This window comes from Manis javanica, chromosome 11 (genome assembly GCF_040802235.1).
Source record: "Manis javanica isolate MJ-LG chromosome 11, MJ_LKY, whole genome shotgun sequence".
NCBI classification, from domain to species: Eukaryota; Metazoa; Chordata; class Mammalia; order Pholidota; family Manidae; genus Manis; species Manis javanica.
In genome coordinates, this window is record NC_133166.1 from 22,261,566 (window position 1) to 22,286,288 (window position 24,723).

At 55.2% G+C, this 24,723-nt stretch overlaps 1 protein-coding gene across 5 annotated transcripts in view; it reads left to right on the forward strand.

The window, feature by feature from the left end:
• Window positions 1-24,723, forward strand: part of ARAP1 (ArfGAP with RhoGAP domain, ankyrin repeat and PH domain 1) — a 61,554-nt gene that overhangs the window by 26,949 nt on the left and 9,882 nt on the right. For all 5 annotated transcript variants that reach the window (XM_037026251.2, XM_037026253.2, XM_037026254.2 and 2 more), the window contains 22 exons: window positions 5,435-5,604; window positions 5,951-6,018; window positions 6,580-6,710; window positions 6,828-6,983; window positions 7,359-7,428; window positions 7,708-7,828; window positions 8,216-8,418; window positions 8,767-8,873; window positions 13,268-13,467; window positions 15,191-15,276; window positions 16,497-16,679; window positions 17,704-17,878; window positions 19,075-19,209; window positions 21,084-21,219; window positions 21,468-21,570; window positions 22,336-22,531; window positions 22,795-22,846; window positions 22,942-23,105; window positions 23,287-23,499; window positions 23,865-23,970; window positions 24,373-24,520; window positions 24,610-24,696. In XM_037026251.2, coding sequence (XP_036882146.2) covers window positions 5,435-5,604; window positions 5,951-6,018; window positions 6,580-6,710; window positions 6,828-6,983; window positions 7,359-7,428; window positions 7,708-7,828; window positions 8,216-8,418; window positions 8,767-8,873; window positions 13,268-13,467; window positions 15,191-15,276; window positions 16,497-16,679; window positions 17,704-17,878; window positions 19,075-19,209; window positions 21,084-21,219; window positions 21,468-21,570; window positions 22,336-22,531; window positions 22,795-22,846; window positions 22,942-23,105; window positions 23,287-23,499; window positions 23,865-23,970; window positions 24,373-24,520; window positions 24,610-24,696 — 3,010 coding nt within the window. The remainder of the gene's footprint in view (window positions 1-5,434; window positions 5,605-5,950; window positions 6,019-6,579; window positions 6,711-6,827; window positions 6,984-7,358; window positions 7,429-7,707; window positions 7,829-8,215; window positions 8,419-8,766; window positions 8,874-13,267; window positions 13,468-15,190; window positions 15,277-16,496; window positions 16,680-17,703; window positions 17,879-19,074; window positions 19,210-21,083; window positions 21,220-21,467; window positions 21,571-22,335; window positions 22,532-22,794; window positions 22,847-22,941; window positions 23,106-23,286; window positions 23,500-23,864; window positions 23,971-24,372; window positions 24,521-24,609; window positions 24,697-24,723) is intronic.

The following is a 24,723-nucleotide window of genomic DNA, read 5'->3' on the forward strand; positions in this document are numbered from 1 at the left end:
CATGAGTGGGATGGTGGTTATTGAGTCATTCAGCACGTCCTCACCGAAGCCTTCTCTGTGTTGGGTGATGTGTGGCCTGAGGGAGCGCATAGCATGTGCAGGCTGAGTGGAAAGCCGCAGACATCACAGCTGAGCCAGGGAAGCCCCAGGAAGGGCTGTCAGTGCTGTGGCCAGGGCAGAAGTAAATAGAGCAGAGCCAGAGGAGTGCTGGAGGGGCTGACCTTTGGGTCTCATGATGGAGAAGGAAGGACAAGGGTGGCCACAGAGGAAGCAAGAAGCATAGGACTGAGGCCTGGGCCCTGCATTGCCAAGGCCCAGATGAGGAAGTGCCAGCTGGGAAGGTTTGCCCTAGTGGGAAGGGGAGGTCATGGTAGGAGACACATGTGTCTAGATCATTGGGCCTGACCTCACCTCTTGACTTTGCTTGTGAAAGTCCAGGGACCAGGATTGGACTGGTTCCCTTTGGGGGAAGGAAGGTCCTGACTTCAGGATAGGGTATGGCGTGGGTCCTTGGTCATCTGAGGTCAGTTCAGTGAAGCACACACTGACAGACACAACTCCACTGAGTGATCGGAAGTGTGGAGTCTGGAGGAGCCGCAAGGAGGCTGCAACTCAGCCTGGGGCCTGAAGGGAGGCACAGAATGGAGGGAAAGGATATATGATCTGGACCTTTGGGGAGAGGAGTAGGAAGTGTTCCAGGAGAGGAAAGGAACAGGGAAGGTGTTCCAGAAGAGGAGAGGAACAGGGAATAAATGCAGGCTTCCAGGTAGAAGGAATAGCATATGCAAAGTCCTGGAAGCCTGCATTTATGGAATGCAGCTCAGTCGCAGATGGCTGGAATGTGAGTGGGGAGCAAATTCGAGGCCACACACTGCCCCACTGTGTGGTCCACCTGCCCTTATGGTGAGGCCTAGTTCTTTTGGCCAGAGATTGATAGAGACAGAAAGATGTGAAGAGAGAGTCAGGGGCTGTGAAGCAGGGTCCTGGCCCAGCCTGTGGGGCCTGAACCTCCTTCAGCCACAGCAGGGGTGAGGATGTGCTGATGACACGTGGGAGCAGCTGTCCTTACTGAATCATCATTAAGCCTGGAAGCAGATTGCGAGGAAACTAAGGGTCAGAGGTGAAGTGACTTCCTTGTGAGGTCACCCACTGATGAGAGGTCAAGCTGGGATTCAAGCCCGGGTTTACCTGGCTCCAAAGCTCTGTCTCTTAACTAGAGTGACCACATATTTCATTTTTCCCAGGACAGCCCCTGTTTATTTTACACATGCTGCCCTGACATAGTTATTAAAGTTCCTCTTTTACCTCAGAAATGTTCTGGTTTATATGGTTATATGGTCACCCTACTCTTACCATTCTGGCTCCGAAGCCTCACATGTCCCCCAGCCCCCAGGTATAAAGTCAGCTGTGTATATTTGCCATAATCAAATAAAACAGAGCATCTTAGGCTGAGGGCCTAGGCTTAGGTGGGCCAGCCCCTGCCTCTGCCCAGGAGTGCTTGGTCTTACTGTGGGCATTGTATAGGGAGAGCAGATAGGTCTGCAGATCACTCGGATAGAGGAGAAAATGGGCTAAAGGAGCCAGCGAACCAGGCCAGGGATCAGGGGTGGGGAACAGCGGCTCTGCATGGGCATCTTGGAGGCTGCCTAGAGGATAGGCCCATTGAGCCATGTTTTGTGACACAGATGGAATTTGGAAGGGCTGCGATGGTAGGGAGAGACCAGTGGAGAGGAGGAAGCAATGTGGCAAAGGCTTGGAAGTGGGGCCACTGAACATGCACTCAGGGTTGGGGCTGATCTTCTGGTCTAGTGGGTCATCAGTCAGCCGCAGATTGGAGCTGGGGCTGCTCTTAGGAATGCAGGCATTTAGTGGCCAGGACTCCGGCTAGGGTGGGGACACTCTGTGGGCACTGTTCCTTCCCCTGGGATTTTCCCACATGCTGTACCTTCCTGGTACTACTTCTCCATTCCTGGGACTGGCCCTGACTCAGCATGGCCTCAATCTCCTGTGGTAGGGAGGCAGGGTCAGCCAGGAGGCTTCCTGGAGGAGGTGGCTAGAATGAGGCCTGGAGGTCCATGAGGGCCCCTTGCTCCCACCTTCTTGGAAAAATAGTCCTTTTCCTGCAAAGGCTCTGCTGGGCAAGGAACACTTTGCATCTGTTCCCCTTCCCCTTCATGCCATCGTCACAATAGCCAACAGAGCTGTGAGCACATTCCCTCCTGGACAGAATGTCAGCTCCAGAGCTGCCTAGATCCTGAGTTGGGGTGGCCAGTGTGAGGAGGTAGGCCTCAGAGAAGCCCTCAGATCCTGGCTGAGGACTCATTTGCCACTGGTGGTTGAGCTTGAAGGCTCTGGTGCTGGATGCCTGGGTACAAATCCCAGCTGTGGAATCAAGGACAAATTACATAGTGTCTCTGTGCCTCAGTTTCCTCATCTGTAAAGTGGAGATGACAGTAAGCCAAACCTCAGAGCCCCTGTGATGAGTAAATGATGAATCCATGTAAAGCACTTGGAAGAAGGCTGAGGATATATATACAATACACATGGTTAGCAATTAATTAATCCAGGCCTTCATTTATATATCAGTGTCTGCTGAGTGCCGGGCATACAGTAGTGAAGCCGGCAGTGTGGCACTTGCCTCAGGGAACCGCCTGCTGGGAGGCAGGCCTTGTGGATGGGCAGATCCCTCACAGATGATTATCACAATGATGGGGGAGCACTGGGAACGCTAAGTGGGAGGGCTGGGGCTCCATGGTCTCTGAGGATGCGCTGTGCCCACCATCTTCCCCTCAGCTCTGGTCCTTGGTCCTGGGAGAGGTTGGGCAGCCAGGTCCACTCAGCCCTACTTGGCACTGGGGGGATGGAGCCTGTCCCCATGTTCCCTGGGCCGCCTGGCCCTGGCTCAACAGCTTGAAGTTCTGATCTCGCTGATGACAACCTGGCCCCCAGGGGCCCCTTCCTCTTGGACTCTGGGAGGTTGTGTGTGATTACTTTGCCCATCAAGAAGTCCCCAAGGACATTGCACCTGACCTGCAGGGGACCAGCATCACAGGTCATACCCTTTGGCCTGCAGGTACTCCTCAGTCTCTTGGCCGTCATTCACTCTTTCATTTGCTTCTCCCCCAACCCTAAGGCCAACCCATCCGTACCCATCTGCCTACCTACCTGTCCATTCATCCATCCACATGTTCTATCCCTCCATCCACCTGCCCACCCATCCGAGATGGTTTTGTTGCTGACTCAGCCAGGCCCTGTACCAGGCTGTGGGGGTAAAGAGGCAAGTCTGATACCATCCCTGCCCTAAAGAGCCTCAGGGTCAAGTGGGGGAGACAGCCTGGTGCAGTGCTTACCAAGGGGTCTTTGTAAGTCCAGCTAAATATTCAGGCACTCAAGATGGAGGCCCACTTGGCATCAGATTCCCTGAGAAGCATTTAGGGAAGGAACAGCTGGCCATCGGGGCAGTGGCAGGTCTTTCTCTGCTGGGGTCCTTGTAGCAGTTAATGCCACTGTCCACCCAGTTGTCCAGGAGCCATTCTCTGGCCCCCCAGGGGACAGCTCAGGACTGAGGACTGAGACTCACAGTGGACAGATAGGGAGCCATGCTAGTTAGAAACCTTGAGTCCCAGAGAGCCAGTATGTCTTCTCACAACCTCACCGGGTGGTTCCAAGCCACTAGCCTCAGGGGAGCCCATAGCGCCAGCTTCTCTACCAGGTTGAGAGACCCTTACAGTGCCATCTGTCCAGGTGCAGGTCCTCACTCAGGCCACTTTTGCCAGAGGCAGTGTTGCCAAGGAACATGGCTGACATACCACCTTGAGCAGATTTCTGGGGGGATAGAGTGAAGAAGCTAGCCAAAGGCCAACTTTGCACACAGAAAGGGGAAGAGTCTTGACCGTTCATCAACACACAGAGAGGAGAGCGTGCAGGCTGATGGGAAGCGGTCACGTAAACTGAGCAGCACACAGACCGTGGAGTCAGGGTTCGGGTCCTGGCTTAGATACTGGCCCAATAGCTGGCACAAAGGAGGGAAATGCTTTTTAAAAAAATGTTACTTGGAATAATTTGTCTAAAGCTCATGACAGAGGGGAACATGGATAGGGAATGGGGGAACATGAAGGAGGGGCAGGAAGGACTTCCACAGAGAGGGGGGACTTGACTTTAGAGTGAAAGGATGAGCAGATGTTCCCAGAGACCCTGGAGAAGAGATTCCTGGGTGACAAAGCAGCAGGAGCCAAGGCCTGGCATCATGACCGTGCCCCAGCCCCTCCTTGCTTGTGCGGTGGTCACATGGGATTCATCCCCACCAGTGACACTGGAGCAATAGGCCAGGCTGAATATAACCAGAGGGGAAAGTGGCCCACAACTCTGGTGCGCCTCGCTGGCCCCTGCTGGACGCGGGCAGTCAGTGGGTGGGCCAGCCATTAGGGCTCAGACACCTGGCTCCAGCTGGTGGTCCCCGCCAGCACACAACCTGCATTGTCTTGGTTAATCCTTCATCTACCCTGTCAGCTGATGATGTAGTCCCCGCTAGACAGAAGAGGATGCTAAGGCCCAGAGAGGGTAGCTGCTTGCCATGGGACACACAGGAACTAAGACTGAATGAGGGTTCAAGCCCATGCCTCTGATGCCAAAGCTCTTTGGGAGACAGTCATCTTGCGGGGAGCAGTGTGACCTGTTGTGAGCTAGACAGGGGCACTGTTCCTGTGGGAGCCCAGGGGTTCTCGAACCTGGCCTGGGAGTCGGGGAAGGGTTCCTGAGGGAGTTATAGCAGAGATGAGGAACAGATGTGCAGGAAGGGTGTGGTGGGGTCAGGTAAGATTGAGGGGTCTCAGGGCACCAGGGCTGGGGGAGGTGGTGAATATCCATATCCAGGGCAAGAGAAGAAATGGTCTTGGTCCAGAGACCCACAGCTCAGGGCCTGAGGACTTGGCTTCCAAGGTTCTTGCCTGATCCTTGGCCTGGATGCCCATTTCAGTCTGCCCTGTCCGTTTATCAACACACATGCCTTCTCAGCCCTGAGAGCTCAATCAAGCCTCACCTCCTGTAGCCATCCTTGACCCTGCAGGCTAGGGTGCAGACCACTCCTCACCCCATTCTGGTCTCTATTCCTCTTCTAGAGTGGAGACACAGTGGGTATGTGTGGCTGAAAGCTAGTGCTTTGGGGACAGCTGACCGTGTTACAGCAACACAGGGCCAGCTCATGTGGGCCAAAGAAGGTGCTTGTTTCCTTTAGGCTTTGCAGAGGGCAGTGAGGTGGAAGGGTTGTGTGGGGGGCCTCCTGTCTGAGTCTGTGCAGTGAATGAGTTTTGCTGCAGCTCAGGTGAGCTGGGAGCTCAGTGGGTTTGAGTCCTGGTTCAGTCCCATAGTTCCGCCGGCCCAGTGACTCAGCCATACTGAACTAACTTCTTGGTGCCCAACTTTTGGTCTGTTCCAGCCTTCCCTCCAAGGTGGAGGAGTCGCTGTCGCCACAGCTGTCACCACCTCCGCAGCCAGAGCCTGAAGAGTCCCCAGCCACCTTACCGTGGGGGTCTTCCCAGCGCCTGTCCCCACCTCCCCACCCCCCAGACATTCCCCCAAAGCCTCTTTGCCGGCTCCCGGAGTTTGGTGAGTGCCGTAGCCAGGCGTGGGGCTCTCGGGGTGGCCTGGGATCCGGGCCCTTGTCTGCAAGGAAGCAAAGATTGCACTCCCCTTCCTGCCTGGCTCTGCCAGCTGCCCACGTCCCTGTGGTGGCTTGGCTTCGCCTTTGGCTACCCCCTTGTGCTGGCCTGTGAGGCCCCAAGGGTATAAATAGTACTTCCTGTCCCCTGTACCTATTTTTGAAAGCCAGACCAGGGTGGGGGTGGGGTCTCTCGTAGGTTGAGGGTGGACTTTGTGAAGCTAGGCCGAGGTGCCCAGGAGGGGGGGCCAGGCTCCTGCATCTGAGTCTCCCCCTGCCCCTCTCTTTCCCCAGATGACTCTGACTACGATGAGGCTCCAGAGGAGGGGCCAGGAGCCCCAGCTGGCGTGATGACCAAGAAGGTGAGGCAGGCAGTGGTTAGGGTTTAGGCTGCCTGCCTGTCAGCTGCCTTTCAGACCCTGGGACTACCAGATAGAGAATGGGCAGCCGGTTCCCAGAGAGTCCCTCCCCTCCTTCATTGTCTTGCACAGCCCTGGACTCTGGGCCAGGGCCCTGGGGTCTGGCTGTGGCTCCCGCTCCCAGTCTTCAGCAGCAGCTGCATGAGGCCTCTTTTCGCCTTGGTGTTTCGAACACATCTGTCCCTCCATCTGTTTGACTCTCCATGTTCCCATATCACCCTCTCTGAGTGTCTTAACCCTTCGTCCCTGAGTCTTTTTCCGTATCCCTTTATCTTTCTCTCTTTGTCTCTGGCCTGGGCTGGTGCCTGCACGGATTTTTTTTGTCATGCGACCTGGGTCCCTGGGTCCTGCAGTCTGCTGGCAGCGTGAGGAAACAGAAGTAAAAGTGCTGAGTTGTGTGGCTCCAGGATGGAGTGGACAGAAGGGGTGTGGCAGCCCCTGGGTGGGTGTGATCTGGGGCTTGAAAGGAAGCACAACACTGAGCCCATCTCGGGGGGTGGGTAGGAGGAGCCCTCGGTGAGCGGAGTCCCACGGGCTGTGCGTGTGGCCAGTCTGCTGAGCGAGGGGGAGGAACTGTCTGGGGATGACCAAGGGGATGACGAAGAGGACGACTACACCTACGAGGGTGTACCCAAGTGAGTGTCTGCCCCTCTTGGGTGGTTCTCCCACCCAGCCGTCCTACTTCCCTCAGCGCAGCCCCTGCCCTATGGGAGGCCCCAGCCCCTGCCTCATTCCTTCCCTCCTTCCCCCAGTGGTGGATGGCATACCAGCAGCCTGAGCTCAGCCTTGCCCAGCAGCCTCCTCATCCCCGAGGTCCCACCACACCTGATGGACGGGCTGCCCAGGGGTCCCACCCCTACCCCACCGGTCATCAAGGCCGGCTGGCTGGACAAGAATCCACCACAGGGGTGAGTGAGGCCTGTTGGGCCCTGCTGTTGCTCTGTGTGGGTGGACAGTGCTCTGGTGCCCCAGTGTCACCGACCGGATAACCAGAAGGGCCAAGGTTACCTCAGCAGGTCTCTCTCCAGGCAGAATACCTGCCCATCATCCCCATCACACTTATATTTTATTACCCTTAAAATTGAGAAAGCCTACCTTGAGTCTGACTTGACTCATTCTTGCTGTAGGTGAAGTTCATCTTCTCAGTGACCATTTGGGATCCCTCCTTCCTTGGATCTGGCTGCGTCTCACTTTGCATGTGGCTGTCAGAGGGGTCTGGGGTGGTTCTGGAGCCTCGCCCCTAATCTCTGATCCTCTGCTCTGTCATCTCGCTCCCTCTCCAGATCGTATATCTATCAGAAGCGATGGGTGAGACTGGATGCTGACTACCTGCGATACTTTGATAGTAACAAGGTGTGGCCCGTGTTGTCCCTGATGCAGGCCTGGCCCTTGGCCAAACCCTGACACTGTAACCAGGCAGAGTCCTTCCCCACATGAGTCCTCACGAAGCTTCTGTCTTCCTGGCTCATTGGCCAGCCGTGGGCTGTGGTCAGGGTCAGCCTAGGGGGACTCTCCCTGCCTATCTGTGGGAGACGGGGCTTCAGCTATCACTTATTGAGACTGAGGGAGTTAGGGAGGGCCTAGGCCTCTGGGGTCCCACCCGCCGCAGTACAGCTCCTGTTTCTTCTCCAGGACGCCTACTCTAAGCGCTTTGTTCCTGTGGCGTGCATCTCCGCAGTGGCTGCCATCGGAGATCAGAAGTTTGAAGTGATCACTAACAATCGGACTTTTGCCTTCCGGGCAGAGAGTGATGGTGGGCAGTGGGGCAGGGAGGGGGCTGGCACTGTGGCCTGAGTGGGGGAGGAGGACCAGGGCACATCTGCCCGCATATCAAACCGGGAGAGCAGTCAGCCTCTGTAAGGTGGGGGATGAGGGGGTTTCCAGTGCCTGGCTGTGCTCGAGCCACCCCGAGTCCTCAGAACCACACATTCCTGTTTATAGGGGAAATAGGCACAGCTGGGGGTGGAACCCGAGTTTGTCCAAGTCAGGGAACTCGGAGGGAACTCGGAGACAGTCAGAGATTGGTGGGCCAGTCTGGGTGGGCTTTCCGGCAGACGAGTGGTGTGAGGAGCCTGGAACAGGGACCCCTTGGGGCCCCCTGCCAGGCAGAGCTTGGGCTTAATCTGCCTGTCGTTCACAGTGGAGCGGAAGGAGTGGATGCAGGCCCTGCAGCAGGCGGTGGCCCAGCAGCGTATCCGGGTCCAGCTGCCTGGCGACTCCCCACTGGGTGTCCCAGGCTCAGAGCCACCTGACCTTGTGGGCAGCCTGGAGCTGCGTGGCTTCAAGAGTAAATTGTATGTGTCCGTAGCTGGGGACAAAGTGCAGCTTTACAAGAATCTGGAGGTGCGAAGGGGTCAGCCAGGTTGCTAAACTTCTCCCCTGCCCTGTGCCCACCTGCTTCCTCAGACTTTGGTCATGCCCACCTCGTCTCTCAACTTGTCCCATGCCCACCTGGCCCTTCAGTCCCTCCTCTAGCCACCCGGTCCCTCTGTCCTGCCCTTTGCCCGCCCCCTTTCCTGACTGAGCTCAGCCCTTTGCCTGTCCCCCTTCCTGCCCCTAGTTCTGAGCCCATCTCCTGCCAGGCCCTGAGTGTTACTCCTGTCACTGCGTTGCCTGTCCTTTCTACCCCCTCCTGGGCCTTGAGCCTTGCCTCCTGTACCTTCCCCTCACCCCTTCCTACCCACCTGCCAGGAGTACCACCTGGGTGTCGGCATCACCTTCATCGACATGAGTGTGGGCAACGTGAAGGAGGCAGACAGACGTAGTTTTGACCTCACCACCCCCTACCGCATCTTCAGGTGAGCCTCCCTCCCTCACTCACCTACATCCCATTGGTTTCTTCTGGCATATGTGGGAAGCTGCCCCTTCTTTTGGATGGATTTCTCCAGTCCCTTCCCAACCCTGCCCGCCCCTGCTGGTCCTTTACCAGCCCTCGCTAACCTGCTCCCATCTCTCCCTTCTAAGAAATCTCACTTTTACCCCCCACTCTGGCTATCACTGTCCCCCTTCCCTGTCTTGCTGCTCCAAGTGTTGCCCATACTGGCTTTCTGCACTGCCCATGCACCACTGTCCCCTCCAGCCTGCCCTGCCCCCTCAAAGGTGCTTGTCTGTCGTTAGCACTTGGGGCTGGAGACCAAAGGCTGCGCTTCACCCCTTGTTTTGTGGAGCCTGTCCTGGGTGTTCCTCCCTGAATCCCCAAGACTCTACCACCTTGTTTCCTCTGCCCTCAGCCACCTCTCAGTGTTCTGTGTCCTCTGCGCTCTCCCTGGCCAGACTGACCAGCTCCTAGACCTTCAACTACTGTGTCTAAGGCACTGGGCCATGCCTGGGTTCACATTCTGTGTATCATTAGTCGGCTTGGCTGCCATGACGGAGAACCACAGGCTGGGTGGCTTTAACAGCAGAAGTCTGGTTTCTCACGGTTCTGGAGGCTGGAAGGAGCTGTGTCTGGTGAGGCCTGTCCTTCAGGCTCATCCATCCCTGTGTCCTCCCACAGCCTTTCCTCTGTGTGCATGTGGAGGGGAAGAGAGCCGTCTGATGTCCCTTCCTGTCTTGATAAAAGGCGTCAGTCTTGTCAGATTAGATCCCCTCTCTTAGGATATTATTTCCTTACTTGCCTCCCTAAAGGCCCTGTCTCCAGGTGCAGTCACATTACAGGGGCACAATTCAGCCTGTAAGGTCCTGGGTCCACTACTGGGTCAACTTTGTGATCTGAGCAAGTTACTCGGCCTCTCTGTGCCTCGGTGGGATCACAGCAGGCTTTGTGGAGACGTTACTTGACGCGGTGTGCTGTCACTGCTCGGCCCACACAAGCACCATCGCCCCTCTCCGTCCTCTCCTTGCCCATAGCTCAGCTCTGTCTCCAGCAGGGTCTTTCTCCTGAGCTCCAGACCTGCACAGCTAATGGCTTTGTGATCATCTGCCACTTTAACTTCTCCCTCAACTCACTGTTCCCACCCATGGGCCCCTTCCTCCCCTGCTCACCCCTGTGTGCCGGAGTCCAGCTCCAGCCGAGGTGTTGGTCACGAAGGAAAGGACAGCGTCAGCGAGTGCGGAGATGAGTGAGGAGACGAAACACCCAGTTAAGGTTGTAACATCTTCTGACATCAAGCGGCAGGGTCTTTATTTTTATATCTTTTTAAGGTTTACATAATGTTATACATTTTCTTTGATCATGGATGGTACAATGTTTTTTCCTTTCAGTTTTTGTATAATTCCAGCTCATTACAGATGTTATCATTTTTTAAAATTCATTTTATTATCATTAATCTACAATTACATGAAGAACATTATGACATTATGGTTACTAGATTTCCCCCTTCACCAAGTCCTTCCCCACAAACCCCATTACAGTCACTGTTCATCAGCGTAGTAAGATGCTGTAGACTCACTACTTGTCTTCTCTGTGTTGCACATCCCTCCTCATGCCCCCTACCACATTATACATGCTAATCATAAGGCCCCCTTTCTTTTTCCCTGCCCTTATCCCTCCCTTCCCACCCATCCTGCCCAGTCCCTTTCCCTTTGGTAACTGTTAGTCCATTCTTGGGTTCTGTGATTTTGCTGCTGTTTTGTTCCTTCAGTTTTTCTTTGTTCTTATACTCCACATATGAGTGAAATCATTTGGTACTTGTCTTTCTCCGCCTGGCTTATTTCACTGAGCATAATACCCTCTAGCTCCATCCGTGTTGTTGCAAATGGTAGGATCTGTTTTTTTCTTACGGCTAAATAATATTCCATTGTGTATATGTACCACATCTTCTTTATCCATTCATCTACTGATGAACATTTAGGTTGCTTCCATTTCTTGGCTGTTGTAAATAGTGCTGCGATAAACATAGGGGTACACCTGTCTTTTTCAAACTGGAGTGCTGCATTCTTAGGGTAAATTCCTAGAAGTGGAATTCCTGGGTCAAATGGATGTTATCATTTTTTTTTGAACAACTTTCTTGTAACATTTAATGTTTAACTTTCCCTTAACCTTTTTGGCCAGAGAGGTAGGTTACATGGTAGGTGCTAGACAGGAAAATGGCGTGTGGCAGCATGTGGTTTATAATGTCTGCTTTTAAGCATAGAGTTTAAGATATGTGTCTAAGGCTATATAAAGTTTAAGCAGGTTATATAAAATGCAAGCTATATATTTTTTGGTTATTAAGTATAACTATATTATTAATTAAATCCTATCCTACACATGTGGGTTGAGGCTTACATCTAAAATCTAGGGATGGTACTCCTATCACCCATTCCTCAACATTCCTACAAATACAATAAAAACACCTTATTCTTTTATAATGTTCATTCCACAATTTCAGATGTTTATACCTTTCCTCCTGTGTCCACAGGCACCAGGGCCTTGCAGTCCTCTTTAATCTTTCATATAATGACACTAAATCTGCTCTTACTGCCTTACCATTAATATAATAATATTTTTTCATAAATTCATTATAAACTTTTATATATGGGTTATTTATAATATAAATTTTCCTATTTTGCTCATAAATTCTGTCTATGAGGAGGATACCAGAGGTGTCTTCTAATATTATAAGCAACATAAGGGGGACCCTGGGCAGTGGGGACTATTAATCTTTATTATGTTGCTATTTCATATAAGTTTCTTGGGAGAATGGGTTTTTCTATGGCCCAGTTTACCATAACTCCTGGTTAGTCATGCTTGAGTTGTTACACAGGGGAGGACAAACTGCATCTAGTTTGAAGAGAGGCCTGGGTTGTTCTGCCTCACTTGTGGCAGTCTGCCTGGAACAGTTGGTCCCATAACACTGCTTTCATTTCCAGAATTGCTGCTTTGATCAATATTTTGGGTTATGTTATTTACTAAAGATTAATAAATCTTAAATACATAAGATTTCCCATATATGAGCCCAATCACCAACATCATAACTGCAAAAATAAGTGTGGGAATTAGCAGGGGCCAGCTATGAGGTTTCCTGTTCTGAGGATTCCTCCTCATGCCTGGACCTTGTCAAACAGCATGAGCAGCATGGCCCGCGCCACCTGTGCAAACCCATCACCAGCTCCAGCTTGCTCCGGCGTGCTCTCGCCTCCATCCCATTCTTCTGCTTGCCCTTCACCATTTTGCTCTACGTCTGTGGGGCCCCTGGCCTGTGCCTGCCTTGGCACACTTTGGCCACCTATCTGTGACCACCGAGGGGTCTTCTTTTTCCTTTTTGTTAAAAGGCAAGTTTTTATTTGTTCATTTCTTAGATTTGAAGCAATCTTGGGTGATACCCATGGCCTCAGATCCTTTGTCATCCTTAGCTACCACACAACTGCAACCAGCTACAGTCCCGAGTCTTCCTTCTCTGCTAGTTCCAGAGGCCTGCCCATTCCCCAAGTTCCCTGCTGTCATCACCTTGATTAAGTGGGTTTGGTGTTCAGCACCGGGGGCCTGACTCACCTGGGCTCACAGTGTGGATGCGAGAACACGAAGATGGGCTCTGTGCCTGGCTAAGGCCTTGGCAGCTTTGCTGATGCCACACGCTAGGCCTTCTTGGATGAGGGCAGTCTTCAGCGCCTCTCGTAAAGCTGAGTTAACCTCTGTGACATCTCTAGCAACAATGTCTTCCTTGATCACGCCAGTGGGTAGCATGTGGGGCTGAATCTTGAATGCATGCTTGCAACTTGGTGACTACGGGGGAGAAAAGAGCCAGAGAGAAAGACATCTCTGTACCCTCCCCTTCTCCCCACTGAAACCTCCTCCTGCTTCTCCATTGTCCTGTGGGTACTCTTTGACCTTCTCTGGTGCAAGCTGGTCCCTGTCTGCTAGCCTCTTCTGTGCCAGTCTGCCATTCTGTGTGCACAATGCCCTGTGGACTGTCTTGCCCCTTTGCACCTGCTGTTCTCTCCCTCCTTCCCTGTGCTCACCTGGCTAAGCTTTTCTCATTCATCTCAGCTCAGGCATCCAGTCTTCTCAGTAGCCTTTTCTGCTCCCTGGGTGGAGCAGAGCCCCCTGTGGACACCCGCAGGCCCCATCTCTCTCTCTCTCAGGTTCATGGTATCTCTGCCTTTGTCCCTGTCCACCTCCCTCACAGACCCAGGATGCCTCCCTCTTCTGATGATGAGCTCTCAAAGCCTTATTTCCCACTTCATGCTGTGCCCTTCATGCTACCCCAAATCCATCTGAGCCCTAGCCCACCAACATCCCTCTTCCCTGGCCCCATTCCTGTGTCCCCAGTTTCTCGGCCGAATCAGAGCTAGAGAAGGAGCAGTGGCTGGAGGCCATGCAGGGAGCCATTGCCGAGGCCCTGTCTACCTCAGAGGTGGCCGAGCGCATCTGGGCCGTGGCCCCCAACAGGTTCTGTGCCGACTGCGGGGCTGCCCAGCCCGACTGGGCCTCCATCAACCTCTGTGTCGTCATCTGCAAGCGCTGTGCAGGTGTGTGGGGGGCACCAGGATGAAGCACAGCAGGGCTGGTGTGTGGGGTGGCAGGTGGCCTGCCTGGGTGGAGGGGCTAGAGCCACGGTGATAGGTCATTGCCGGTGAAGTTGCACCTGTGTGCCAAGGTTTCCCACCACAGTTAACCTGCAGGCCTTGCATTACAAGCAGAGATTCAACTTCTCATGTCATAGGGGGGGACTATGAGTCAGAAAGAGGGAAAATGGCTCATTCAGGTCACCTGGCAAGTCAGGGAGTCTGGATTTCAGCCCAGGCCTGTTGGGGTCCAGTGCCCCTGTCACATCAGAAGGTGAGGTAGGAGGGGCTGGCAGTGGACCCGCCTGGCAGGACTTTCCATGTAGAGGGAGGAGCTAGTGTTTCATGTGGAGGTGGGCAGGAGGTGGGGTGAGTGGAACATTGTCAGATTTGTGCATCAGACTGGCTGGTGGGTGGAAGCTGAGTTGGAGTGGATGAGATCGGAGACCTTGAGGAGATCTTGCTGCTGAGTCCACGAGAGAGGAGGCCTGGTCTGAGGAAGTGATGGAGAGCATTCAAAAGATGTTGAGGGTCCATGGTGTAGAAGTCCCAAGGACAGATCAGGTGAAGAGGATGAGAAAGAAAGAGGGTTGAACCCAAATTCATCCATTTATTTAGCTAGCATTTATTAGGGTCTGTGATGTGCCAGACACTGTGCTAGGTCCTGGGGATTCAGACCCCATGGGAACAGACAGTGCCAGGCAGCTTTGGGTGGCTGGAGGTGGGAGCCCAGGAGGAAGAAAGGTTCTGGAGGAGCTGAGCTCAGTGAGAAACCCCAGAGCTTGTGGGGTGTCCAAGGCAAATGTTTGCTGGGTACAGAAGGCAAGATTTGATTGGAAACTAGGTTAGGAAGGTGTCAGCTCATGGAGGGCTGAGGGTGACAAGTGGATGAGATGCTCCATAGGAGACTGGATGGAGGTGGGACCAAAGCCAGACAGTGCTAAAGCAAGTGCCTCCAGCTCCCTCCCTGCCCCAGGGGTCCTGTGTGGAACCTGCAGCTGAGCAGGGCTGCATTCCCTCCAGCCTCTACTCCCCTTCCTCTGCCTTCCACAGAGATTTATTAAGTGCCCACTTTGTTCTAGGCACTGAGTATTGACCCTAATGTAGGCAGTCAAGGTTTCTTCTCTTAGGTAGTTTACGTTCTAGTGGGGAGAGGCAAGAAATACACAACCAGTAGAAGTGTCAGATAATGACAAGCACTAGGCAGGGAATGTGTCAGGAAGCCCTCTAAGGATGTGACTTACCAGCTGAGATCTGAGTATCAGGAAGGAGCCAACCCTGGGCAGATGGCGGAAGAGAGTTCAGGTAGAAAGAAAAGCAAGTGCAAAGGCCCTGAGGCAGCAATGAGCATGGACAATTATAAGAGGAAGGAGAGTGTGGCTGAGCCACAGGGGAGGCATGAGAAGAGGTTGGAGGAGAAGCAGGTAAGGAATTTAGATCTAGCTCTGGGCAGTCATTCGAGGGTCTAAAGCAGGGATTTGAAGTAAGAGGATTTACATGTTAAATAGTTCACTCTGGCTGGGCTGCTCGGAGTGGCCTGTATGGGGGATCAAGCTTGGCTGTAGGGAGCCAGCAGGAGGGTTGCTGCAGAAGCCTAGTGAAGGCTTCTCACCTAGGGAGTGGGGAGATGAGTGCTCCTGTGAAGGAGAGGGCCCGGATGACTCTGAGTCTGGCCCTCTGTCTACAGGGGAGCACCGTGGCCTGGGTGCTGGCATCTCCAAGGTGCGGAGCCTGAAGATGGACAGGAAGGTGTGGACAGAAACACTCATCGAGGTGGGGAGGCCCCTGCTTGCCACCTGTATTTAGGGTTTGCTTCGCTCAGTGGCTGTCTGGGTCTCCCAACCCCATCTCACCAACCCCAGTGCCCTGGAACTAGAAGAGACCTTTGGGATCACCTAGTGGGTGGGGATTTTGGAAGAGTTGGTTTTGGCAAAGTCAGTAAATTGGCCAGTAAGCTAAGAGTGTTTATACAGTTTTAAAGCATTATTTGAAAAAAAAAAGAATATGTAACAGAAACTCTGCACCTAAAATTCTTACTCCATTTCATCTATACTTGTATGTGCTAGCATGTATGTGTATGTACGTCTGGGGGCACACATGTGTATTTATGCCTGTGTGCTTGGGGTTCCCAGGTGCTAGTATGCATGGTAGTTAAAGGGGAGGATCTGCAACATGAGGCTGGACCCAGGCCGTAACCACACAGGGCCTTCCTGACAGCCCCAGCCAAGCTGTAGACTCCAGAGCAGTTGAGTGTCACATCTCCTGTGAGTTAGGATTAGAATCCCCAGTTTACAGACTGAAGACACTGAGGCTCAGGGAGAAAACATGACTTGCCCAGTCAGTGAGTCAGTGGTACCAGGGACTGTTTCCATTTTGTTCTCTGCTGTGACCCAGCACCCCACAGAGGACCTGAGAAAGAGGCACTATGGGGGTCCCAGGAAATGGCAATGGAACATGATCAGCAGAAGGAAAGAATGAATAAGCTAGTCCCCTGAATGCTGAACTCCTGCACCTGCTCCCACATTCCTTCTCTTCTCTGTCTGCCCCTGCCCTCTTCCCCTGAGCCTAAAGAGGAATGTCAAGGACAGAAGATTTTTCCCAAATCCCTGCCCACCCCATTGGCTAATAAGTCAGCACCCCCACCCCCACCCCCAACCAACCTGTGATAACCTCAGGAATGCCAAGTTCCAGATGTGGGTCTGGGTGGGAAATAGCAAGGCCCCCAATAGGCACCAAGCCTGGGGTGTCCACCTGTCAGACTGTCGGCCTCTTGTCCTGTCACTGAGCTGAGGAATAGGACTCAGGCCCAGAGCTGGTGGGAGAGCACCCTTGGGCACCGACAGGTCAGGTTCCCCTGTAGCTTCCTTAATGGGAGAATGGGCAGATGGCCTGGTTCTCCCAGCCCCTTGCCTGACAACCTCAAAACCAAAATTTTGTCAGGGATGGGCCTCTGGCCATAGGCTGCTGCTCTAATCTCTGGCCCACACCCGCAGCTCTTCTTACATCTGGGCAATGGCCCTGGGAACCGCTTCTGGGCAGCCAATGTGCCCCCGAGTGAGGCTCTGCAGCCCAGCAGCAGCCCTGGTGCCCGGCGTCGCCACCTGGAGGCCAAGTACCGCGAGGGCAAGTACCGCCGCTACCACCCGCTCTTTGGCAACCAGGAAGAGCTGGACAAGGTCAGAGCACTAGTCCTCTGGACCCCTTGAGACACCTCCTTTTCTCCTGCCCCCCATTCCTCACCCTGTCTCAGCCCATCTTTCTCATCATCTCAAAGTGATGAGCTGTCATATGGGGAAAAGGTCCAGAGGGTAGAAGGGCCCTGCCTAAGCCACAGGGAGGGTTGGGGCAAAGCAAGGAAGAATCAGGTCTGCCCGCCTCCCTCCCCTCCTGCTTCTTACATCTCCTGCACCCTGTCCTGCTCCTTCTGAATCCTGCCAAAAGGAGGGAACTTGATGGGGATGCTATTTCCTGTCAGACTCATGAAAAACAGCTGGCTGCTCCAACCGCCCCACCCCCCAATGCACACCCCACTCCAGATGAGGCCCTGTGTGGGCCCCAGGCCCTTAAAGGCTGGGAGCCAAGCCCTGGGCCCTGGTCTGACTTATGCTGGGGGTGGTAGACTGTTCCTAGGCAGAAAGATGCCACTTGTGACCTCTGGTTGGCCTCTGGCCCCTCCCCTGAGCAGCCCCACCCAGGCAGCTCAGTCCAGCTAGAAGCCCAATGGGAGCCAGGCCTCCACCCTCCAGGAGTCCAGCCCCTAGCCCAGCCCAGTCTGGCCGGCCAGCCAGGAGTGGCAGCAACACCATTGGCTGGGAGGGCTGGGCAGGCAGTGAGGAATTCAAATGTGGGAGGAATTAGCAACCCAGCAGCCCCTCTGCCCTTGCACTAGGCAGAGGGAGCTTGAGATCCTCTAGAGGACAGGCTCAGCGGCCGACAGGGTCCCTGGGCTGCCAGCAGGGGTGAGGCCTGGGCCACTTGAACCCTGGCTTCTGCGGGATAGCCCCTGCCCACCCTCCCTCTCCTTAGCCTTTTTCTTCTTCCTTCTCTCCTCTGTCTCTCCTCTTCTCTCTTCTTTTTCAGCCTAAGGATGGGCCCCCAGACCTGGGTGACTTCTTGCTCCTCCCACTTCCCTAGGCCCCCTTCCCACGAGCCCCTCATTCCAGCTTAGGGCAACCTTCTTCTTCCTCTCCCCTCCCCCAGGCCCTGTGTGCTGCGGTCACCACCACAGACCTGGCTGAGACCCAGGCACTCCTGGGCTGTGGGGCTGGGGTCCACTGCTTCTCAGGGGACTCTGAGGCCCCCACGCCCCTGGCTCTTGCTGAGCAGGCTGGGCAGACACTGCAGATGGAATTCCTTCGGAACAATCGGACCACGGGTGAGTGGCTGGTGGGACTGTCCACCTTGAAGGATTGGGACCCCTCAGCTTCCAGGGATTGACCCTTCGGAGGGGATGCTGGGTGGGAGTCTGCCAGGGAGTGTGTATCACCCTGCCAGTTTGATTTACATACCACTCGAGCTGTAATTGCAGCTCCTTGAGGGGCCCTGGTGCAGCGGTGTGTGTGACTTGGGGTGTGTTTAGGTTTACACATCAGGCTGCATTTCTGCATCTGGCTTCCCCTGCATAGGCATGTCCCATTGTGTTCCTGTCTCTGCATCTCTGTGTATTTGTGGGTCTCTCCCTGACCTGCAGTGTGGACCCTTAGGGCCCTTAGGATGGCGTCTGTGTGCCATTGTCTGTCTCTGAGCTGCCATGGATCAGTTTCCTTGAACCTGGGAGTGTTTAGCACTTTGGGATTTGTGCATGTGCAGAGTGTGTTCCTGTGGTGGGACGGAGGAGTCGGGGTGGTGCTGTTGCATTTCCCCGTGTGTGGGTGACCCACCGCAGCACCCCTGTCCACTGCTCTGTCTAGGTGGGTCTCTGTCACTGACTGGGGGTGGGTCCCATTTGGCTCCCACTCTCGGAGCGGGTGAGGAGGGGACGGTGGGGGTGAGCACTGCTGGCCATGGCCGTGGGCTGGCCTCTAGGGCCACGTCCCAGGACTGCGGGTGGAGCTTGGCAGCTGGGGTTCTGGGCTCCTGGCCATGGGTGGGTGGGGTGTGCTGGTCTGGAGAGAGCCCAGGTGTCCAGAAAGGCACACGAGACCACCCAGCCAGCTTGGGCTTTGGGACTGCTGGGAGCAGGGCTGCAGCCAGGCTGCTTCCTTAGGCTTTGCGTCATCAGGGATAAACCTTCCTCTGGGGCTTGCTAGTAAGTTTGCTGCGGCCCTCCTCATCCTAGTGCACTGGCTCTGCCTCCACAGAATGGGCTGGGCTGGGGGTCACAAAGGCTTCCTGGAAGGGAGAGTACTGGAGTGGGACCTTGGGAATGGGATGGAATTTGCATAGGTTAGGAGAGGTGGAGAATGGCTTGGGCAAAGCCCGGGATGTGACAGTGAGAACACAAGGGTGCTAGTCGCAGAGCCAGGGCTGGTGACCTGAATGCAAGCTTGGATGCCTGGCCCACGTGGGGGTGAAGAGGGATGCCCTTGCATGGTGAGCATGACTAGCTGCTCTTTCCCCACTTACCCAAAGAGGTACCTCGCCTGGATTCAGTGAAGCCCCTGGAAAAGCACTACTCAGTTGTTCTGCCAACTGTGAGCCACAGTGGCTTCCTCTACAAGACCGCTTCTGCCAGCAAGCTGCTACAGGACCGCCGTGCCCGGGAAGGTGGGTGCTGGGCCAGACCCCACCCTAGCCGTGGCATTCTGGCATGGTGGCAGGGCCAGAGAAGACAGGGCTCGCCAGGCTGGTGGACCCATAAGGGTGCCAAGTACATTCTGGCTGAGTCACCTCAGATGGCTTCCTGAATGAGATCTCTAGTACTCAGTAGTATTAAGCACTCAGTAGGTGCCTAATAAATGGGCTGATTGGGTGGGAGTGGGGCATGGCACTGCAGAGCAAGTCACTGCCAGAGTTTCCTTTAGACTAGAAGCCTTTACTGAGCACCTAGTGGGTGTGGGCCCTGACTGGGCATCTGGTGTGTGGAGCCCGTGGATGTTACAAAGTTGGAAGACTAAGCTTAAAGCTCTGCCCCACTCTCCTCTCCACCTTCCATTTGCTCTCCAACTCTGAGTAAAATCCACAGTGCTCACCACCTCCCACAAGGAGCTGCATGTCAGTGCCCACCCCATTACCTCTCCACCCTGCTCTCCTCTCTGCTCCAGCTTTACTGGCCTCCTTGCTGTTTCTCAAACATGGGACACATTCATTCTCACCAGGGCCTTTGCACTTGCTGTGCCCTCTGCCTAAACTGCTTTTCCACAAATATCTGTATGGCCAGTCCTTTTAGTCAGGTTTCTGTTTAAATGTCACTTCTCAGAGACTTCATCCCTAACCATTTTATCTGAAATAACATGCCCTATTTATCCTACTTTCATGCCACTTAGATTTGACACTGATCTGTCTGTTCATAAATGCGTCTATCAATTCTCTGTGCCCCACTGGAATATAAGGTCCTCTTGGCCAGCACTGTAGCCCCCAGCACCCAGAACACTGCCTAGCACACAGTGGGCGCTTTGGCAGATGTCTGCAAGATGAAGAATGACTGAGGCTGGGTTGGCACTCCTGGAGGGAGCCCAGCTGGGACATAGGCTCTGGGACACGCTGCCCTCAGGGAGCAGATGTCATGTCCTTGCACACAGGCTGAGAGACAGTGTCTACTGTGGGGGTGCTGTTGAGACCATTGCTTACTGTTTCCCTCGGCATCCTCAGATGGAGCCCTGCAATACTCAGAGAGGTTTCTTTAACTCATCACTTCACTGCCCCTTGTCTGCCTCCCTCTGCCTGATAATGTCATTTATGTAAATGCCTCAGTCATCCTTTTTGCTCTATGTGCCAGGAAGCTCTGAGCCAGGGTGAAGCTCAATGCTGTGAACTCTCTGAGCCTGCATGGTCTTGATACTCTGTTCTTTCTCCACCTTGCCTGGTGCGGAATCCCATTTCTGTTCCTTTGTGGTATCTTGTCACTCTTCTTAGAGCTGTTACAGGAGGAGGCAGAGTGTAGAGCAGTGGGTGCTGCTGACAAAGGAGGGTGGGGCACAGAAGGCTTCCTATGGCATTGATGGATGGAAACTGTGCCAGGTTCTGCCCCAGGGATAGTCTGCCAGGGTCCAGAATGAGCAAAACGGGAGGGTGGGGGGTGTGCTCAGGAGCGGACAGAGGCAGCTGGAGAGATGGGCAGAGGCAGACCTGGCAGGGCCTAGAATGCCATGCTGAAGGGCACACACTTTGATTCGAGGACAAGAGGGGCATGGAAAGTTTTGAGCAGAGGAAGGATGGAGTCTGATTTTAGGTAGATCACTTTTGAATCCTGGAAGAGGCAAGGCTGGGAGACCCATGGGGAGGCCACTGCAGTGGTCCAGGGGAGAGGTGTGGGCTGGGCTGGGCAGTGGGGCTGCAGGGAGGGTGGAATTTGGGGAAGTTGGTGAGTAGAATGAAGAGGACACAGGTCAGGTAGGAGTCGGGGCCTGGGGCGGGTGCAGAGGTGGCTTTTAGTTAGGGCGGAGGCTTCCTCATTTCTCCCCTGCCCAACTTCTCCCCAGAGTTCAGCCGACGCTGGTGTGTCCTTAGCGACGGGGTCCTGAGCTACTATGAGAATGAACGGGCAGTGACCCCCAATGGGGAGATTCGGGCCAGTGAGATTGTGTGCCTGGCAGTACTCGCTCCCGACACCCACGGGTGAGTACCTCTGGGCAGAGTCACAGACTGTTAACTGCTGCAAGGCCTAACCCCCACCATATTGACAGACAGGGAAATAGCCTGTGGGGCAGAACCTCCTCAACAAACTGGGGCTGTCTAAGGCCTAGACCAGGTCTCCTGAGACCCCAGCTTAGGACTTTCTCACCATCTCTTAGGGGGCCAGGGAAAGGGCAAGGGGGAGGGGGTCTGGGCAGGATGGGCCTGAATCCTGGCCTGTGTATCTACAGCTTCGAGCGCACTTTTGAGGTGTACACGGAGGGAGAGAGGCTGTACCTGTTTGGGCTGGAGAGTGCAGAGCTGGCTCGTGAGTGGGTCAACTGCATTGCTAAGGTGGGCCTGGGTCAGCGGCCGGGTGTGGGGAGAGTCTGACAGAGCCCAGGGTAGGACCTCCTGGCTGATCCTAGCTCCCCCACCTCATGGAGCAAAGGCTGAATAGAGGGCAGCAGACACAGGGCAGGCTTTTCACACCAAGGGCTTCTGGGAGGGAGGTCGGGAGACCTGTCTCAGCTATGGAAGAAGGTCCATGGCCTTGCACACCACGGGGGTGTGGGTTCCTTGTCTCGGAGGAGCGAAGCAAGGTTCCTGCAGATCTCTGCCCTGGGGACTAGAGCCAGGGACCTTCTGGGGTCCCCTTGACTCTTACTTGCTTGTTTATTAATCAGTCATCTATGAGCCTTCGACGGTCATTCCTCAGAGCCCTAGGCCCCAGCTGAACCAGTCTTGGTTCTGGCTCTGCAGTGGCTCCCATGCTGGTAGGGGAGATAGATGGGGTCCAGACAGCAACAGTATGATGAGTGCTACAGCAGAGGCACAGGTGCTTTGCTGCTGTGGGATCCCAGGGAAGGGACGTCCTGGTGGGTATGTGCAAAGGTTCTCTGGGGGAGGACTCATCTGATGGGTATGAAGTTCCTGAGTTCATACATGATATGAGTTTGTCCCTGTGCTGGGTTCTACCCTGGGGAAGAGAGAAGAGGCAGCCGATGGGAGCGGGCACAGGCCCACAGGCCAAAGAGCTGGGGTGTCCTGGGGAGGCAATGCTTGCTAGCTGATGCAGTCTCCCCAGCTTGCCTCCCCTTTCCTCCTGGCCTCTACCAGGCGTTCGTGCCTCCCCTGGCTGAGGATCTGCTGGCCCGGGATTTTGAGCGGCTTGGGCGCCTACCCTACAAAGCTGGCCTGAGTTTACAGCAGGCCCAGGAGGGCTGGTTCTCCCTCATTGGCTCTGAGCTCCATGCTATCTTCCCAGAGGGACCCTGCGAGGAACCACTGCAACTTCGGAAACTTCAGGAGCTTTGTGCGTGGGTCCAGACCTGAGCCCCCAACCTCCAGGCACCCCATCCTGGGCTCCCAGGCTCCTAGCCCCTCCTGGGACATCTCAACTCTACCCTGGCCTGGCCGGAAGGAGCCGGCCTGCCCTTTCATGCCCTCTCCTGCCCCTGAGGTGCCCTCCATATATGGGTGGGTGAGCCCCAGGGGTGTGTGCCCAGAGAGAGCCTCGGGAGGAAGCAGGTTGGGAATCCTAAGGCCTGGGCCTCACCTCCACCGTCCCCTCCACAGCGGTCCAAGGAGACAGTGAGAACCAGGTGCTGGTGCTGGTGGAGCGAAGGAGGTGAGCCCTGGCATGAAAAGCCTGCAGCAGCCTGACAAGCCTGGGAGGAGTAGGGCAGGGGTAGACCCCCAGGTGACTGACTGTCCTCCGCCCAGGACGCTGTACATCCAGGGGGAGCGGCGGTTGGACTTTGCGGGCTGGCTGGGGGCCATCCAGAAAGCGGCAGCCAGCTCGGGGGATACGCTGTCACAGCAGCAGCTGGGAGACTCAGATATCCCGGTGATTGTGTACCGCTGTGTGGACTACATCACGCAGTGCGGTGAGCGCCGCTCCCGTGACCCATGTCCCACCCTGCCCAAAGAGGCTTGTGCCTCCTGCGGTGGAGGCCAGCCTCGGTTCCCAGGATCCTCTGAAAGCAGCGGCGAGGCCCCGCCCTGTGACCAGTGCCTCGGGCCGCTCACGTTTGGCCCCGCCCCCAGCTCAGCCCCACCCCTCTCCAGGCCTGACCTCCGAGGGCATCTACCGCAAGTGTGGGCAAACCTCGAAGACGCAGCGGCTGCTGGAGAGTCTGCGGCAGGACGCTAGGTCTGTGCGCCTCAAGGAGGGCGAGCAGCACGTGGATGACGTCTCCTCGGCCCTCAAGCGCTTCCTGCGAGACCTGCCTGATGGGCTGTTCACTCGAGCCCAGCGCCTAGCCTGGCTGGAGGCCTCAGGTGCGCCCTGCATCCTGCACCAGCCAGAGTCTAGGCCAGGGCTGCTGACCTGTCCTGCCTGTCCCGGGCTTCCCTCTCCTCCCCAGCATGCACTCAGCCAGGCATACCCCGCAGACAGGCTCCAGTCCCCCTCCCTCCTCTGCTTTCCTTCCCATTTTTACTCTATACAGAGCCAGGATCACTTGGAGATGGAGAATTCCTTATCCTTGCTGAGTGCCTGGCCTGATTTGACTTGGAATGGGTCAGGGAGTGCTGTCACCTAGGATGAGAGACTGAGAAGCCAGGGGGCTGGGACAAGGGAGATGGTTACATGGGGTGGGGGTGGGGCATTACTGACCTGATCTGTTCCTTCCACCCCCACCCAGAGATTGAGGATGAGGAGGAGAAGGTTTCCAGGTACCGAGAGCTCCTGGCACGTCTGCCCCCAGTCAACCGGGCCACAGTGAAGGCCCTTATCAGCCACCTGTACTGGTAAGGAGTGGTGATACTGTTGTAAGGCTCCAGTGGGGTGGAATGGGAAGGATTCTTCTACTCCTAACCTGGCTGACCGTCATCCCCTGGGAACCCGGCAGGGCCTGGGCCTCAATGTTGACTTAGGAGATGCCCTGGTCTTGGACACTTTGTCCCCAGATTTCCTCCTGCAGGATGGGAGAATAGAGGAGGCCTCAGCTAGGGACCGAGGGACCTTGGCCTGATCTCCCAGTTGTGCTCTTCCCCAAAGACTGTCCCCTCTTCCCCTCACCAAGTGGCCCATTCTAACCAGCACCCTCCTTGGCCTCGCTCCAGGGGCCAGTCATAGACCTTTCAGGAACTGCAACGGTGAGGTGGTCCTGGACTGGACTCCTTACTCAAGGCATACATCCTTCCCTGCAGTGTCCAGTGCTTCTCTGACACAAACCAGATGAACACACACAACCTGGCTATTGTGTTTGGGCCCACGCTTTTCCAGACAGATGGGCAGGACTACAAGGCTGGCCGTGTTGTGGAGGACCTCATCAACCACTATGTGGTGGTGTTTAGTGTGCGTCCCCAGCGAGCAGGTGGTGGAGGGCAGGGTTGAACCTCTTGGGTAGCAATGACTGCCTGTCCCTGTCCCTCCCTGCTTCCCAGGTGGATGAGGAAGAGCTGAGGAAGCAGCGGGAGGAGGTCACTGCCATTGTGAAGATGCGTGTGGCTGGCACTGCCAGTGGGACCCAGGTGAAGGACAGGCCCTGGGGTGGGAGG